The sequence below is a fragment of the Amblyomma americanum genome, chromosome 7 (assembly GCF_052857255.1).
Source record: "Amblyomma americanum isolate KBUSLIRL-KWMA chromosome 7, ASM5285725v1, whole genome shotgun sequence".
Lineage (NCBI taxonomy): Eukaryota > Metazoa > Arthropoda > Arachnida > Ixodida > Ixodidae > Amblyomma > Amblyomma americanum.
The window spans coordinates 94,409,641-94,427,252 of NC_135503.1; the positions used below are offsets into that span (position 1 = coordinate 94,409,641).

A 17,612-nucleotide genomic window follows, 5' to 3' on the forward strand; every position below is an offset into this window, starting at 1 on the left:
CACTCACACCGGCTTACGACGGACCTTTCCGCGTTCTCCGCCGCACCCCGAAAACCGCCACCATCCTCCAAAACGGCCGCGAAGAGACCGTCAGTCTAGACCGCCTTAAACCGGCTTACATGGAGACCACCCTGGAACGACTCCCAGCGCCGCCTGACCTAGTGCTCGAGTGCCATCGCCGGCCCTCCGTCTGTTTAGACTTCCAGTCTAGGCAGGGGGCCCTGTAGCACCCTCTCTTGGGCGGCGCCGACAACCCGCCTAGCGCGCGCCACCCTGCGAAGAGAATAAAGACGGCACCTGGTCGTGGCTCGTGCAGCCACGGCTGGCAGTTCTGTTCTGGTGTCGGCTCGTAGCAGTGGTCTCGTTTCCTACGCTCCAGAGGCGTTAAGCCTACAGGCCATATATACTACACACAACTGCTATATTTTTCCTTGAAAAGAACGGCTCATCTAATAAGTATCATATCACCATTCACTCGGATACCAGGGAGATCTGGCTATCAGGAAGAGTATTTTCTATGCTCCCTTCGCCAGAAACTACTCTTCAGCCCTCAATTAAAAAGTAGCAGAGAGGACATGAAAAGACGAATTTGTGTTATACAACCACATGAGAAGTTAAGCCTGCTTTCTGGGCTGGAGACTAACTATTTTTTTTGCCGTCTTTATTTTCTATTTTAACCAATTACACGCCAACCAAGTTCGTACCTAATATTTTGGATTTTTTCTTTTCGGCACAGGACCGATTTACTTTACCGCCGGTTGGTTTTACTTTGCCTCCACTTCATATACACTAATTGTGCGGGTGAGGCACCTAATTATCAGCCTCCGGCTACATATGTAAGCGAAAATTTTGAAAAAAAAAATAATCTCAAACAAACAAAAGTTGATGTAGCCACTGTTAAAATGTGTACACAAAAGCAACCGTGCATACGTAAGACTTCCTAAAAATAAGCGTAGCTTTCACTGACGATTGCTGCCAAATTAACAATATACACAGAAGATGATGGGTTATATCAAATTAAAACATTAAGGTTTACTTGCAGCGAACTAAATACGTTAGTTACACACGGGAAATAATAATCCTTTTACGCTTCGCACTCGGCAGGCACGCGCACTTGCTAGTCGGAATGGTCGACTTGGGGAAAACAAGAAAATCAGTAAAGAAACGTAGCCGCATCCTTATTTCGTAACATCTTGCATGCTTAAAAACTCCGCAAGTTAATTTGCGATGGCAAACAAATTAGCATCAAGAAAAGGGGCAACAGACCGTGATAGATGACGGGTTTTTTCTGAGATCATACAAGCGGAGGAATTTAATACTTTTACGAGCGCACTTGGGAAATGTCTCCAATAATTAGCACTCATGAACGGCGACATTACCGAAACAAAAAGAATGTGTGGTTAGCAACGCCATTTCTAGAAAACGGAAAAACTTCAGGCCTGACTTCGAAATGTGTAAAAAATATTTGCCATGCAACAGAGGTTGAGCAGACAGCGCAGACCGAGTATATCCTTCACGTGAGTCCTTTGGGATCAGAATGGACACTTAAAATTAACACGAATCATACATTTCTAAATCATAGCCGTGAAGATATGTGTACGTGGTACGTGAGAAGTTACCGGGTCACACGGTCTACTTTTGAGCCGTGTAGAGGGAAAGGGCACCGCCAACTTAAATATCTCAGAAGAGTGTACGAGAAGTATTATTCTCCCTTCAGATGACGCTGGTAGTTTCGTAGGTTTTGTAAGTGTCAGAATATATTGCTGAAAAGCGGACCTTGTGGCGTTTGTACCTTTGACGCACCCTGCCGCGCACAGTAGAGTCAAGGGGGTAGCAAAGACATGGAGCACGGGATATGCTGCGATGCCAGAGCAACGAATCCTTACTTTAGGAGCACTGGCCAAGGCAGACACAAAATTTCAAAAATAGCGGAAGCCGGCTACTGACAGATCGGCTCGTTCCCCATTCCCTCAGCTGCGCGCTGAATGCTGGGAACAGAAGCGCGCCGCGTCGAACTGAAGTATATCTCGAAAAAAAAACTGCAAGGTTTAAATAAAAATTCAGGCCTCACAGATGGCCTTAGAGGCTGGTGGTTCTATTGAAAAAAAATTTATTTTTTACATAACAGCGGTGTCACCGCATTGTGGATTACTTTGGATTACTTCGCGCATAACTTCGTAAGTTTTGCAGTCGCCAAAACCGGCTCTCAGTATAAGTTACTCGGCATATTCCTGAAAATTAAGGTATCAGTTGCCTGTCTTGAAGAGTTGTAATCTTTTCCTCTGCTAAGAATATTCAAAGCATCAAAACGACACTCACAGTAACATTTGTTAGGTTGGGGCAACCTAAAAAGAATGAAAAATAATAAGCCCTTGCCTGCATCACTGACGTACAAAAGGCTTAATCCAATATTGAAATAAATGAAAAGGCCCGAAGGCAATCGTATACTTTTGCGACCCATAGATGGGGAAAAAGAAAAAAATGAGGGAGGGGGTATAAAGCTACGCAGCGAACCACAGCCGGGGGAGTGGGCCCGGGGAGACTCCTCTGATATCCCCTGGAACGTAGCGGAAGGGGTTGGATGAATGGGTTTTGGGAATTGGGGTGGGACAGCGAGTTTTTGCTCTGATCCTTCACTTGTCTCGACTCTATTACTGGCCTGCCTGGCCCGGACAGGGAGAGCGTCAAGAGTGCCCAATGGTGCTGCCCCGCTAATGGGATGCCCAACCACCCACAAATGCAACGGACTCCGACCGCCGGATAGAGGAAAACCTAATCCGGGGTCAGCTACCTCGGGCTTCTCCACGACTTTGAGGGTTGGTTTCAGACCTGCCAGCTACTTGCCGTCGAGTGCTTTTCGCGGTTTTTGACATTGGAAGTATGTGGGGTGTGATCCGGCCAGTAAAGACTTAGGTCGTCAGCCTATCGGCCCTCCGGCCGTCGGCACCATGACCTAACACCTCCGGGGGACCCACCTGTGCTTCCAACCAATCAACCGCGCACTTATTTTCTCCCCTAGCTTGCTCCACACCTACTGAGGAGGGAGTGTTCAGGGCCGGGCTGACCGGGCCACAAGCCAAGAACCTGGCTGAGGATGAGATGACCCGGGCCTTCTTCGCCGGTACTCCACGCCATCGACGGTCTCCGCACTGGTCGTAATACGCACCCCTACCTCGGCGTCCCGCAATGACCCCAATGGCACTCTCAGTAACAGTCATTTTTGCAGGCCATGAGTGTTTTTTATATTTTACAAATAGTTTTATACATTATCGGGATTAGAGAATACTTGTGACCTCCAGCCGCAAGTATTCTTTCGTCCACTAACAAGGGATTGTGAGCGGAGGAAAGCGTATGTATTTGGGGAGAAGTTATACCGATAAAATATTGTTGCTTCGTCCACTCACCTTCAGCAGAGAAGAGAGGCAAATCAAAAACGCATTCAGAAGAGACCGCAAACTTTTGCATTTGTCTCGTTCCTGTACCTTGATTTGGGAACGAGGTGCTGGAAAGCCGACGTCGCTGCCTGAAGCTACGTAGTTGGAGGGCGAGCAAAGGATGCCCATGGACTCGGTCATAGCGTACAGATTCGCTACGCTCTCGACGTCACCAAAAGCTGCCTGCACTGCCTTTCGGTCAGCCTCCGTGAACTCTCCGCCTCCGACACAGATGCGACGGATGCCTGCGAGTCGGTTGCCATTCTTCTGCATTTCGGCCGCAAGCGATCTCAAGTGAAAGGGCAGAAACGCCAGGGCTGTCACCTGCAGTTGAAGGAGCAGTGTAAGCTGAAATAAAACATAGTTTGCAACAAAGTGGTATATGAATTGCATGTTAAACAATACATGCTCGGTTGTTGGAAAAGAAAGTTATTAATGTTATTGTTGTTTTTAAGCATTTTCTACATCTCCTTTGATATATATAGAGCGCGCCGCTTGCCTGAAAACAGAAAATTGATAAATTTAGTGTTGGAACCGTGAAGATTGTCTATAAAGACTGCTGAATAAACAAAACTATATTTTGATTGGCCGTAATTGTTTTTATTATTGTTTTGCGTTAGATTAGACCAAAAGTAGAAGGTAGCATTTGGTGACTAGATAAAATAGTGACTAAACTAAGTTTTGGTTGGAGCGTGGGGGTGATACTTTTATCGTCTCGGGAAACACAAGCGTAATTCGAGACGCTTCAGCACTTCAAGAAGCAACCATTTTCACTCGTATCTTCCTTTGAGGAGTTGTAAGTGCTGAAGCCGTGAACGTTCCGCTACCTGCACTTGATATCTTGTCTCCCCGTTTAATCTGAAGAGGCTTTGTATCTGCCTGATAAGACAGTACACGTGTTTTCATGTGTAGAGTGCGCGAGCAGACCGTGCGCATCAGTGCGAAGACGTGACAGGAGTGCTATAACCTTCAGCAGAGACCATGATGGTTATGGTGCCCTTTGCAACAAACTTCGTTTGTCAACGCCACTTGTTGCTTTGTTTTGCTTTTACAGGGTTTCACGTCCCGAAGCCCTTCAAGCTGAGGCACGCCGTAGTGGAGGGCTCGAGATTATTTCGACCACATGAAGTTCTTTAAGTACACTGATTTTACACAGTATTCGAGACTCTACGATTTCGCCTCCATAGAAATGCGACCGCCGAACTCAGGATCAAAACAACGTTTTTCCGGTCAGCAGCAAAGCATTATGACCGCGCAGAAACCACGGCGGCTACACTGTTTCCACCTCTCGTGTTAATCTAATTACGTATGGTCGAACGCGATCTCTAGCGATATTAAGGATATCTTTTCTAGCCGCGCAATATCGGTATATTTGTGTGAATTTGAACCGTGCATAAAGGATTGCATACTTATTATCCCAGCTTCTGAATAAAAACTCTGCTTCTCAAAGCGAGACCGCAAATTAACAAAACGGCAGTTTTTTTTTATAAGTGTGTACGAATAGATGCCGTGAAATCAGCTTACTAGCATAAACAAGCCCGTCTATGGAATATTTTTTGCTGTTTTCTTTTGGTTGCTATTTTAATTTAACTGTTACTGTGTACGTATACTGCAGCAAGGAAAATAATGAAAGCAACAGATCACATTCAAAGCCTTTATAGGAATATCTAAAATTATTTCATCGATAGCCTTCGCTATTTAGCAGGATAGCGATCACTTTCAATAGCAGGTTTTGAGGGAAGCACACTATAATCCACAAAATAATTTCGTTGCACAAAACGTTCATTCACTCTCATAAAAGAATGGACCTCTCTTTCCAGACCTGGCATTATTTGTAAATATGTGGGTCATATATTTACTTATGCTTCAAGAAGGTATTGCAGTACAAAAGCTTTTCCCACAGTTTTTAGGCGATGCGTAAAAATTATCATTTTCTGGTTTACTGGTTCTCATTAGGAAATATGCCAGATCAAGGATTCGCAGTAACGTACCTGAAGGAACACTATATATTGTTGGGCTTAGAAGAGGTATCAACAAAAATGCCCGTAAGCGGTTCCTACTCAAGCTCTCTCTCTAAACCTTAAACCTGTTGTTTATGACCTGTTACGAATTCTTCTCACAAACCGCTATAAGTGTGGATGGACTGTCAACCAGACGTTTACTAGTATCATTACAGGGTGACTAATATTGCGCTTCACATACTGATAACCATTAGGCGCTGATAGGTAAATGAATCTCATATCTGCGCATACCTTAGTGGTCAGGCGGACAATAAATGAAATAATAATTGGTATCGTCAGGCACATAGCGAAATAAAATCGATTGTGAACGTTTTATCTAGTGCAATAGGGTGGTATGTGCACAATGGAAGATTCGAAACGATTATAATGCTCTACCATTCAATTTCATAAAATTCTCCTAGCACTATTGTGTTCAGAGATATTCCCTTGCAACCTTTCAGCTCTATCCGCGTAATTGCACATGCAAGGCGGTAGCGATCAGCCCGGAACTCCTCCCGGCGTGGGGTGGAGCATCGTCTGCCGACGGCGTAGAGCGATCGGCAAAGCTCGAAGCTGTTTCCTTTTCAGTATCGGCTGCCATAATCAAAGAACCGCCCGATGCGCCAGCTTCGTCACATTAGAGAGGAGTTTCGCGTCGACTGCAGCTACCATCAAGCGTAATTACCCGATACCATTAGAAACATTTGGGGTGATTATCTCGAAATACGTGTGCTCCACGTTTCTGCCAACTGGAGTAGTCTAGAAATTGAACCATATCGAAGTTTCCAATATATGCATTCAGACTTGCCGCAGTGACTAATAAGTTCATTAATATGTTGATATCATTTAGCTGCTTGACAATGACAGTAATCATGTCATTTTAGGTAGTCCTTAATAATAATAATAATATTGCCGCTTGAATTATGTGCATGAATTATTTCACGTACTACCTCGCAGCATCTAACGCAACAACTAATTTTATTAAATCTGTAAAAATTAATGTTGATTCCACTGCATGCAAAAGCGCACCTGGAAGCAGTGTTTTTGTAGTGTTTGCTGTTCTGTTTCTATATTAAGGATATCTCAAATAACCTGTCTTTTAGCTTTTGTTGCATTTTAAATACCCACATTATAAATGTGTTCGTATCTGCATTTCTGCTCTACCAAAATGGGAGCGCAGGAGTCAGGATTCTAAACGCATAACATTAGCCTTTGCACCCGGCCGCCATTGGCGCTTAGCCCTTGCGGTAGTGTATTTTGTAAAACATAGATGCGCTGGAAATGCGCAGCAATTTTGTGCACGTAATGAAGCAGATTTCATGTGCTCAACTGTGGGTATACTTCTGAAACCATAAAATATGAATTACCTTATCTGTTCGAAAACGTTGCATGAAGAATGTTTAATGTTATTCAAAGCTGATATATGATACTTTTTAATTGGCTCATGGCAACATTTTCTATTGAAATCGTCCCTTAATAATGTGCTAAAAAATATTTAGAACAATGCTTTGCATTACCATTTTGTTGCATCTCACTGAGTTTATCCCACACTGTCATTTGCGTTAGCAAAAGCAGCAGTATCGACAAATTAAACGGTGCGAAAAATTTATTATATACTTGTGGCAACTCTCTTCCAGGTGCGCAACATCAGAATAAATCTTGCCTTAGCCACGAATTTGTTGGAGAGATGCATATTTTTAATAACAAAGATGACAATTAATTTAGGAGCCTAACAAAGAATGCTGGTACAGTATCAGGCAGGAGAGAGTTCTACCTGCTGATGTGTAGAATAATGGCATAAATTATTGTTATTACTGTTATTGGAACAACGACATTCATAGAACTCTCATGGCAGCAGTGATTAACGGAGCCATAATCGGTGTGCATTGCTGCCCACCGATGGGCCAGCCTTAAAATGACTTGGGTGCGGCGTGACCCACTAGTGAGCCACAAGCCAAGGCAGCATCTTTGAACCGTCAGCAGATAGAAATCGAGACCTTAGCTGTACCACCGCGTGACCCAGTTATTGCGTCCGCACAGCATAAATACGCAACAAGCCGCTCTGTGACCCAAACCGAGGAGCGTACTTTGACGCGCTGGATTTAAGGTTCTCTTTCCGCAGAAAATCTGACTGATAGCTTTCTTACCGCATAGGTGACTTGATCTTGAGACTTCATCACAACCTGCCTACCGTGGCAGGTGGCAGTTGAATTACTGACTTGTCGCGAGAGGTTGCTCAGAGAGAGCAACTTGGGTCTCACAGTAAAGTTGAATGGCGCAAGGAAACGAACGCAGGAAGACACAGAGACAGAAAGAGAGGAAGAATGTATAGGCAAATAGATGCACAAAGAGAACCGCACGCGTCTTTAGGGAGCCAATATGCTATCCCGTTTTATCCTTAAATGATCTCTGAAAGGGGCACTAATAAAGTTGCGGTATGCCGGGGATGTTGAAGCGCGCCGCTTCACGAATAATGTCCAGCGAGAATTTGTTTAATGCGCTCTCTGGAAGCTGAATTATCTGTAGTCAAAATTTGAATTTCAGCGGCTTCGCGGCTTTCTCTCTCCTCTCGTCACTTTTTGCACGCTAGGAGGTCACCGGTCCTCCGCCGGCCCCACCTCTGGGAGCGGAGCTTCCTCACCCGCCGGAGCTTCGCGCATTATTGGCCGCGGCCGCGGTAGCTGCCCGACGTATGAACAAATCTAACGAATAGCCATCTCTCAACATGTATACGTAGATGCGAGTGACGGAGGAGGGTGCGGGCAGGAAAAAGTGGCCGGGGAGGGCTCGCCAACTTTAGCGCTTTATTGTGGGTCCTCTGCTGCAAGTAGAAGTGCTTTATTTGGCTCAGGTTTTCATGGTAACACCGTGTAGTGGTTGAGCGAGTTGATGTGCTCTCCTCGGATGATGTTTCAGAGCCCCTTTAAGGTGGAGCTTAAGCGACCCTGAAGTTGTTATTTAGCGATTTATATTCGGCTGCACTGCAAACATTGTCCATTGGCGCTAAAAGGTAAAAAAAATGGCGCAGGAATTAAGCATCGATGCATGTCAGGAGGGTGACTGCGCCCCTTTCGTAAGTTTTGGCATTGATTGCGGAGAAAATTACGAATTGCCACAGCCTCTCGCTTTCCTACCCCCCCAAGAAGGCAGCCTGCCTTCTCACTGCATAACACTTTGCATAGCCGAGGTATTTTTGCTCGCAGGTAATAATCTCAAGCCCCAAGCGCTCCGACGCGCCAACGCTGTTCACTACAGATGGGCCACTCAGACCGATTTCCTGCTGCCGAACACTCCCCATCTTCATCAAGGAAGCATAACAATTGAGGTCTTTGATCATACCGATATGTAATTAATGCATAATACCAAAAATAAAAAGTCATTTGTTTTCTATGCTTTCAATTAGGATAATTATAGGGGCATTGATGAAAAGATTATCCTTGCATTTAATTCATTGTCATCATCGTGAGCCTGACTACGCCTCTTGCAGGGCAAAGGTCTAGCCCCTATTTCTCCAATTTACCTGGTCCTGCACCAGCCGCGACCAACCTATCCCCGCAGACTACTTAATCTCATACGCCCACCTAACTTTCTGTGGCTTCCTACTACGCTTGCCTTCTCTTGGAACCAAGTCCGTTACCTTGCCTTCGCCACACATTACCTGCCCAAGCCCATTTCTTGCTCTTGATTTTGACTACAATGGCATGAACCCACATTTGTTCCCTGACCCAGTCTGCCCTATTCCTGTCTGTCCACATTACATTTATTGTATTTGTAGTGATGGCTACACTACGCCACCTCTTCGAGCCTTCAGCGTGGCCACCGTACCCCTTGAGCTCTGTGGCACCCCTTATGCTCCAAGGCGGCGCCGTGGCTGGTGACGTGGTTCAAGCCGTAACGTGACTACTATTTGTGCAGAACCACTGTGTCTTCACTTTCAAGCCGAACCTGAGCGTAGCCAGGCAGATGTAGCTCTTGCGTCACTCCAGGTTTAACCAGAGCTAAACCACAGTCCTTTTTTCTTTCTGTAACTCACTGCGTTGTCCTTTACTTAAGCTGAACCCTTTTCCTTAGCCTGCACATATCTGCCCCATAGATCAGTACCGATAAGATAGAGCTATTGCTCACTTTCACCTTGACGGATATTGGCAAATTTCCATTCTTTATCTTGGAAAAACTGCCAAATGTGGTCCACCCCTTATTCTTCTGGTTATTTCGCTCTCGTAATCCGGATCAGCGGTCATTACCTGGCTTAAGTACGCGTATTCATTTACCACTTCCAACAACTCGCCGCTAATTGTAAACTGCTGCTTCCTTCCCAAACTTTTGAGCATTAGTTTGGTTTTCTGTTTATTAATATTTAATATGCCTGTCTAAGGCATTGATCATGCTTTGTAGTTCATCTCGTGATTGACATAGCAATGCAATGTCATCAGGAATTGCAGATTTCTAATGTATTCTGCATTAAATCTTGTCCCTAACAGTTCCCAACCCAGGCCTGCAATTGCCTCCTCTAAACAGGCGGTATATAGCATTGCTGAGATGGCGTCTCCCTGTCTGACGGCTTTCCTTATTGCAATTTATTGCTGACTTTATCTCTGATATTGTGAAGTTTCATTTGATATAGTGGCGTGTAGTCAGGTTGCAGCATTGACTGCTGAAAATAAAAAAATGGAACCGACCAACCGCGATGGCTCAGTGGGATCGGCAATGGGCTACTCATCATCAATTAGGAGATTCGATCCAACTCACGGAAGCGTTAATTTGATGGAGGCGAAATACACAAAATGGTAATTTGCTGTGCGATGACAGCGTATGTTAAGGAAGCTGAGGTGGTCTAAATTAATCCGGACCTCTCAGCTACGGTCTTTCTCATAACCGATGGGTCGCTTCCGGTTGTTTAACCTTACAGTTGACGATTGTCTTACAAAATTAAAGTGACATATAAGCTGAAATGCAAAGTTTGAGGCAAAAGAGAACACAGGAAAGCAAACTGAATACATGCCAAATATTGAAGCACTAATAAGCTACTATTCTAGAGTAACGCACCAGTGTAACATCAGTGCACTTGACGAAAAAAAAATAAAAAATCAAGTTCCGCATGATACAAAAAAACGCCAAGTTTGACACAGTACCTTATACTTTGTGATGAGGTCACTGACTCGTTCTAGTCTGGCGCCGAGTGAAGTCACCACAGCAGTAGCCCCCAAAAGAACGCCAATAGTGACGCAGAAGAAGCCCGAACCATGCATGACAGGAGTCGCGTAGAGCACCACGTCGCTCTCGTCCCACGTAAAGCAATACCTGCAAAAAAACAGGAAGGGGTTAATGAAAAATGCAGATGTGCGGGAGAAGCGTAGAACGTGTCGTAAAAGCGAGTGCTGGCTAACAATACAGAGGTACAATGCAAATGCGGAACATTCTGAAATAGAAGTCTTGAAATAAGCGCGCTAAGCATCGAGGAATGAAGACACTTATGATATGTTTTTAGGCTGTCTAAAACGCTATTTACCAATGAGTAAATAATGCGTTTAATTTCATTTTGTAGCGTCAGCTACACTACGTCACCCCTTCGACCATTCACCAATTGAGCTCCGTGGCGGCGCCGTTGGTCACGTGGTTGGTCACGTGGTGCGGAACAGCAGCTGCTGCTGCCGGCGGCGCGGCGCGCCACAGCAGCAACAGCTCTGCGCATGCGCCGTGTCAAGTGGCACGAAGATGAAGAAGGAACGCCCAGAGAACCGGTGCGGCGAAAGACTGACTCTGCAATTCGACTCGCCGCAACACCAATTCATCTCCATCTATCCGGAACTCCAATTCAAGAAAGTTCGACCGTAAAAATCTTGGGCTTGACAATACACGAGTCAGGAACAGGTAGTGCTTGGCTTTCTCTGGCTTAAAAGCAAGCAATTCAGTTGTTGGGTCTGATTAAACTCATTGCTCCAAAAACAGGCGGAGCCCGCTCTCATGTTGCACGACAGTTGGTGGGGGCGGTTGCAATCGCGCCTCATTTACCAAGCCTAATTCCAGCATTGGACGAGGGCTCAATGGGATCGTCTAGAAACTGTTAATCGAGAGGCAATGAGGGTCATCACTAGCCTTCCCCGCATTACCCCGATCGTGGCGCTCCAAGAACATGCGCAGCTGAATACACTAGATGAGCTGGTGCAGCAACGACATGATGCTCGCCGCCTAAAGTCAAACCTTACACACACAATGTGTGCACTCAGGCCATATGCTTCATCGCACTTCATTCTACAGCCGCCCCCACCAGTTTCTCCTCCCTGCCGTTTTGTTCAGCTAAGCGACAACAAACCAACTGATCTACGTCGGCCATCACCTACCCGCGCGGCATCGTCGTTTCGCTACCGCATTACAGAGCAAGACGCCAATCTGCCGCATGGCTCCAACGTTATGTACGTTGACACAAGCATTCAGGCCTGCGAAACAACAACGGCAGATTACTGTCCTTGCAAGCCTGCTCTGAACAAGATGTCAAGGTTTCGCCTCTCAGAACCTCCTTTCTCCTTCAGTGAGGAGATGCTTGCGGTTCAAGAGGCACTTTGCTCTGTGGCCGCCGTTCCTATGCTACCTACAGCCCGCATTGTCATTACGCCCTTCATGTCACATGCCCACTACGACGAGTTAGTCGCACCCCAGAAATCTGCCAAGACATCCATCGTCTAGCGGCACGCATCCCGCAGCAAATCCGTACTGAGTGGGTCGCGCGTGACCTCCTGAGCGCACAAAGCAGCGCAGATTCTGCGACTCGCCTTTCGACCCCAACCTCGTCTTTGCCTTGAGTCCTCACTCTGGATGACACCACCCTCCTTTTAACAAGAAAGAAACACCTCCGGCGCAGCACACGTGCTCTAGTCCCTCCGTGTGCGGCAACCCTCCCCCGTGGTCTGACCCGTGCAGAGGAGGTTGCGCTTCGGAGGATACGGGTCGGGGTTGCCCTAACTCATTTCAGATTTATATCCCCGCCCCGGGTGTCCAGTCTGCAGATCAGAGACTTTGAGGCGGATATCCACCAACTGTTGTGGGACTGCCCGGCGCTGAAGCCGACGAGAATTCGGCACCTGGCGGCAGTGGGTCTCTCACCGGACAATCCGGATTCCTATATTGCCTGGCCACAAGGTCCATATCATCGTTCACTTCTTGATTTCATCAGATCAGCCCACCTTTTTTCATTTATTTAGACATCTTACTCATCTATCATTTCATACTTTTTAAGCCCTGAGGCAATAAACATAGCTTCAAAAAAAAAATTCGACTGCGCGAGTTCCACTCCACCAGATGTAGCTATCGCGTCTCTCCAGCTTTATCCAGAGCTAAATGACATCCATTTTTTGTTATATTTCGAAATCTATTAGCAATCCTATTATCTATAATTGTTAAAATGGAAGGCCACGCCTTCAATCTGACCGTGGAGGCATCTGGCCCACACTGACACGCCTTTGAGGGCCCGCATTGAATGAATTGTATTCGACGTACTAACTTAAGCCAAGCAGAAGACCGAAACACAAACAAAGCCATCGCGCCGGTTGCGATCGTTCTTTCCGTTTAAATACTCGGGCTTCCTCAAAACATACTCTTCATTACGTAAAAGTTTAGGAACTTTACCCTCGCAGTACCTGCTATCAATCTCAAAGCAGAAACATGGGTGATATTTTATTTTAATTGTCTGGAAATATAATTCTAATTAGAGCGAAGTGTGTGTGTCGTTGCAGTCCGGCCTGTGAATCCTCGGGAAAAGTGAGCAAATTAGAGAACAAAAGGCACGAGGACGAGGAAGGGTGAAATGAGAGAGGCTTAGGGAGAGGGCAGGGGAGGAGAGAGAGAGAGACCGATAATCAACGACACACACTGCACAACATGATTCCTAGATTGTATCAGGCGAGTGGAAAAGAGCACGCCGCGTAGCGCAGCGATTTACGCATTGGGTCATTCCGTGCGTCATTGTCAGTGACTAACGCTAGTGCTACCGCATACTCTGCCCTATGAATTACAATGATCTTGAGTGAGTTTTTTCTTACAATATTTTGACTATTGCTGGAACCCATGAACTCTCCCCTTGACTTTCCTTTATATTCACGAGTGTGAATAAACCTGGTGTCTTCTGCATGGCACGACCGTCTCGTTCACTACTAGAGCGGCGGTGCCGCCGCCCGGGATCATCGTAACAACTATATTGTGGACCAGCGCAAAACGTACAACGGATGTAGGAAAGACAAGAAGACACGGGCTCTTTCCTAGGTCTGTCGTCCGTTTTCCGCTGGTCCATAATATGAATCAGTTCCAACTTCCCCAACACAACGTAATATTTGGACGATGACCGAATGTTTCTGTTCCTAAAGATGAACACTCTGCGCATTGGCTAGTTCTGTTCTCTAATTTCCAGGTAGTTCATATTCATTTTTAACTGCGAAACCAGATGCGGCCTCTCCAATCACGTGTACGAGCAAGGCTCGCCTAATGGCAGGTTAGCGCAAAAAACGCTAGAGGCATGACGTCTGTAACTAAAAAATAAAACTTTCTTCTTGTGCATTGTTTTTTATGAACAAACTGGCAGTCAGCTTTATGTTCTTCGAAAAATTCTCCGTGGTAGGCGGTACAGTGCATGAGACGTATTAACCTTTCTTCAATGCATTGCTGGAACGCCTATACCAGAACACCCCTAAGCTTGTCGGTAAGAGCCTCTTTCATGATACCCCATGAAGTATTCCACTTTAAGGAGATGCCCCTGCAGATGTACTTTGTCTGAGGAAGAGAAAGTAGTCACAAGGAGTCACGTCAATTTAATATGGGGGCTGAGGGAGAATACGAATATTTTCATCTCTGAAAAACCGCCCAATCGAAAGTGCCATGTGGCCTGGCACATTATTTCCATGCTGTTTACAAGTCATTCATATCTGGAATACACAATAAAAAGATTTTTGCAGCGCTTCTAGGACCTCACATTAAAAGTGTCGATTGATAATTTGTTTTTCAGACGCGACCGTATGTGATACTGTCGTAAAGGAATGCTTTTGAAAGGCATGTTGGTGTGTAATGGCGACCGGAACAGATAACTCCGTGCAAGGTATAGAAGACAGCCCTTCGTCCTCCTTTAGTTAGTTTAACACGGCGTGGGCGAATGCCTTCTACGAATGCAGTAATAAGGTGCTCGGGACCGTGTATAGCTCATTCACAAAATTTTTTTGCGGCGTTGTTCAAACCAAGGGGCATTGGTTTCATGGCTTTCAGGGCTGAATCGCACACTTTTTATTTACGTGGGGTTGAACGCTTGCTGCTGCTGTGACGGGTTTCTCTTTTCGGTATCAGCGTGAACTAGATTGATTGTTCGTACTCGGAATGCTTTCTGTTACAATAACGAATTTTCTGTTACAATAACGTGTCGGTAAAAGGCTTCTCGGAGTATCGAAGCAGGTTTCGTAATGGCTTGTCGGTAAATCTGACTTATCATATCGTGCACCTGTGAAGACAGCAAGCATTTTGGCCGCTTGGGAAGATGAGAGTGTTTTTGCAAGGTCTGAGGCTGTGGCTACACAGGATGTGAAATGGGTGGGACTTCAGATGTGGTCCGAAGAAATATAGGAGGATTCTTGGTTTAGTATAAATGTTTTCCTCCCAAGTACAACATAATGACTGATTTCTAAACTGCATCAAATAGCACTTGGCTAATTCGTAATCAAATCTACCAAGCTACGTGAAGGATATTGCAATTAAACGCTGTCTGGGCTGACTGAGCAGTCCATTTCGTGAAACTTCTCTGTCAGTCGCTTTTAAAATATATTTACCTGCCTTCTTTTGTCTGTATCGTCCACAAGCAGCTAACATTTGCTTCTAAGTTTCCCTTCGAGTAACGCGACTTGTCGGTTACGAAATAAATGAAAAGATTAGTTTCCACAATAAATCTGTTTCCGACCAACGATGAGGATCAAATTCCAGCCTTTGTCAGCTCCAGGAAATGTAGGAACTACTCATGGTTACTGATAGTCGCCGTCAAGTTCAAGACCTGTTACCGGAGTAATGACTGCCGCCCCCCCCCCCCTCTCCCGCCACATGAATTTCATAGAAAAATTGGGGTGAGCCATGTCTCGGGGTTGAAACGAAAAAAATGAAACAGCTGGAAAAGAAGATTTTTTTTTCTTGCGGTTTGCGTGTCTTGAGAAGTGATACACTCAACTTTAATGACAGGATGTTGTCTTCCTTCCAAGACTCATAAAAGCATTTTTTGCTGTCCGTGAAATCTACTCTTTGCGTGTCTTACAGCGAACATAGAACAAAATCAAAAGCTAAAAGAAACTTCGACCAGAAATTATATGGGAACGAAAAACCAAAGAATGAGCAACCGGGCAAAATTCGAGGGAGAAAGGCATCCCAGTTACAAGCTAGCAGAGTGACGAGCTTAGGCACGACCGTCCTTTGACATTGTGGCACCGAAAATTCCGGAGGATGCGGGAACAAAAGAGTTTCTTTCGTCCCTCATAGCCAGAGCCACTTTGCGACGTTAACACTCCATAAACAAAATCAACCGCTATGGCAGTGACGTATGCGGCGTTGCTTTACAAGACGAACAGGAAGCCTCAAAAGCCATTAGTGAGTTTAGTAATGTCTGTTTATTGCGCACCTCCGTTATTATCGTGTGTATCCATCCAATTATCGTCGTAGCAGCGGATGTAGCACCGAGCACTGAAATATTCTTATTTGATTGTTGAGTAGGTTCTAGTTAAGTTACATGCTGGTATAACTAATGGTATATATTTTATTCTAAATATTCGTTTATGTACATTTAAGTTTATATTTGAAGCTGCTCATTGTGGTAGTCGTGTGCTCTAACCATTAATTTCTTGTTCAGATCATAACTTCTAAGCAAGATCAGAAATATATTGATAAGACTCTCTCGGAATTTTTTTCATTGTTCGTTCAGTAATGATATTTTTAAGCTAGCAAAACTTCGGACCTGCATATATGAGGCTGTCAGCTGCTTAGTGCATGAACCACCCAATGGCTGCTTCGAAAACTAGGCATATTATTCATATTCACGGAACTGCCTTTTCCAGTTGATATATAAGCTTGAAGCTATGGTACCCGTCACATGTGCATGAATTGCATGCAGTCGGTTTGCTGTATTGCACTACAGTGGGCCCTTGTTGCGGCTTTGCTGTGGGCCTTGTGGCCACATGTGGGGCCCTTGTTTCGCCTTGGTCTGTGTTGATTGCAGTTGTGCACGAGCAGATTTTGCGAATAAATGCTGTTGATGAATTAATATATCAGTTTAGCGAAACTCGCTTAGTTGTAGAGTAAATATTTATTCAAAGATCAGGAAATCGTTATTACATTTTTTGTTGTTAACATTTCATAATCATTGATAAATGTATGCAGCAAAATTATGAAACCTTATGCGATAAAGCTGCCGCAACAGTTGGATTTAGCCTGGATGGAGCCGGAGTGGCGAGATTGGGGGACGGCAAAGTGAAGAGGTGCTGGTCGGTGGAGCTTCTGGAGAGCAGCTGGGTTTTTCACGGCCTCTTTGAATTCAATTTCGCCGTCACTTTTTCCTTCCGCTGCTAGGGCTACTAATGGACGAAGGCCTGCCGGGTGGCGGTGGTAGGTGGGCTGGGGTAAGAGTCGCATATGGAGGGTAGTGCTAGGTAGTAGAGAAGTGTGGCGCTCTGGGGGATTGAGGCTTCATCAGTTCGGATTCACAGAAAGAAAAATTCCACTTTTTCGAGAGACACGACCCCAGTTTTTTGGTTGAAGGGTCACTGGTACAGCACTGGCAGTAAAATAGACAGGTATCTCTTGTCCGCATTGTTGCAAGATAGGTTGCAGCCCCAAGGGAGTCACAAAATTTGTGTACAAGATCTGTGCTCTCTGGGGAAGGCCTCACAGTATGCAGCAAGGAGCGCTCAACTTGAACGTGACTTTAATGAGGGTCTTACATCGACGCGCACATCACCTTTTGCTGTCCCTTTTTACCGCAGTAGCAAAGTAAACAAATTTTTTGTATGAACCAGATCTGTCGCATTTATCTACATACACTTTATTTTTAAAATTATTACTAAGGTCATTTCATATAGCATGGGGTCAAAAAAAATATTCGCCAGGGGGCTCTGCGGTTGGAAAGGCAAATGTAAGAGTGAAAAGATCGCTGACCTGAATTGAGTTAACG

At 45.3% G+C, this 17,612-nt stretch overlaps 1 protein-coding gene across 3 annotated transcripts in view; it reads right to left on the reverse strand.

Annotated features, from left to right (window-relative positions):
- LOC144099415 (uncharacterized) overlaps window positions 1–17,612 on the reverse strand; it is a 61,895-nt gene that overhangs the window by 20,558 nt on the left and 23,725 nt on the right. For all 3 annotated transcript variants that reach the window (XM_077632706.1, XM_077632705.1, XM_077632704.1), the window contains exons 6-7: window positions 10,567–10,735; window positions 3,483–3,758 (exon numbers count right to left, since the gene is read on the reverse strand). In XM_077632706.1, coding sequence (XP_077488832.1) covers window positions 3,483–3,758; window positions 10,567–10,735 — 445 coding nt within the window. The remainder of the gene's footprint in view (window positions 1–3,482; window positions 3,759–10,566; window positions 10,736–17,612) is intronic.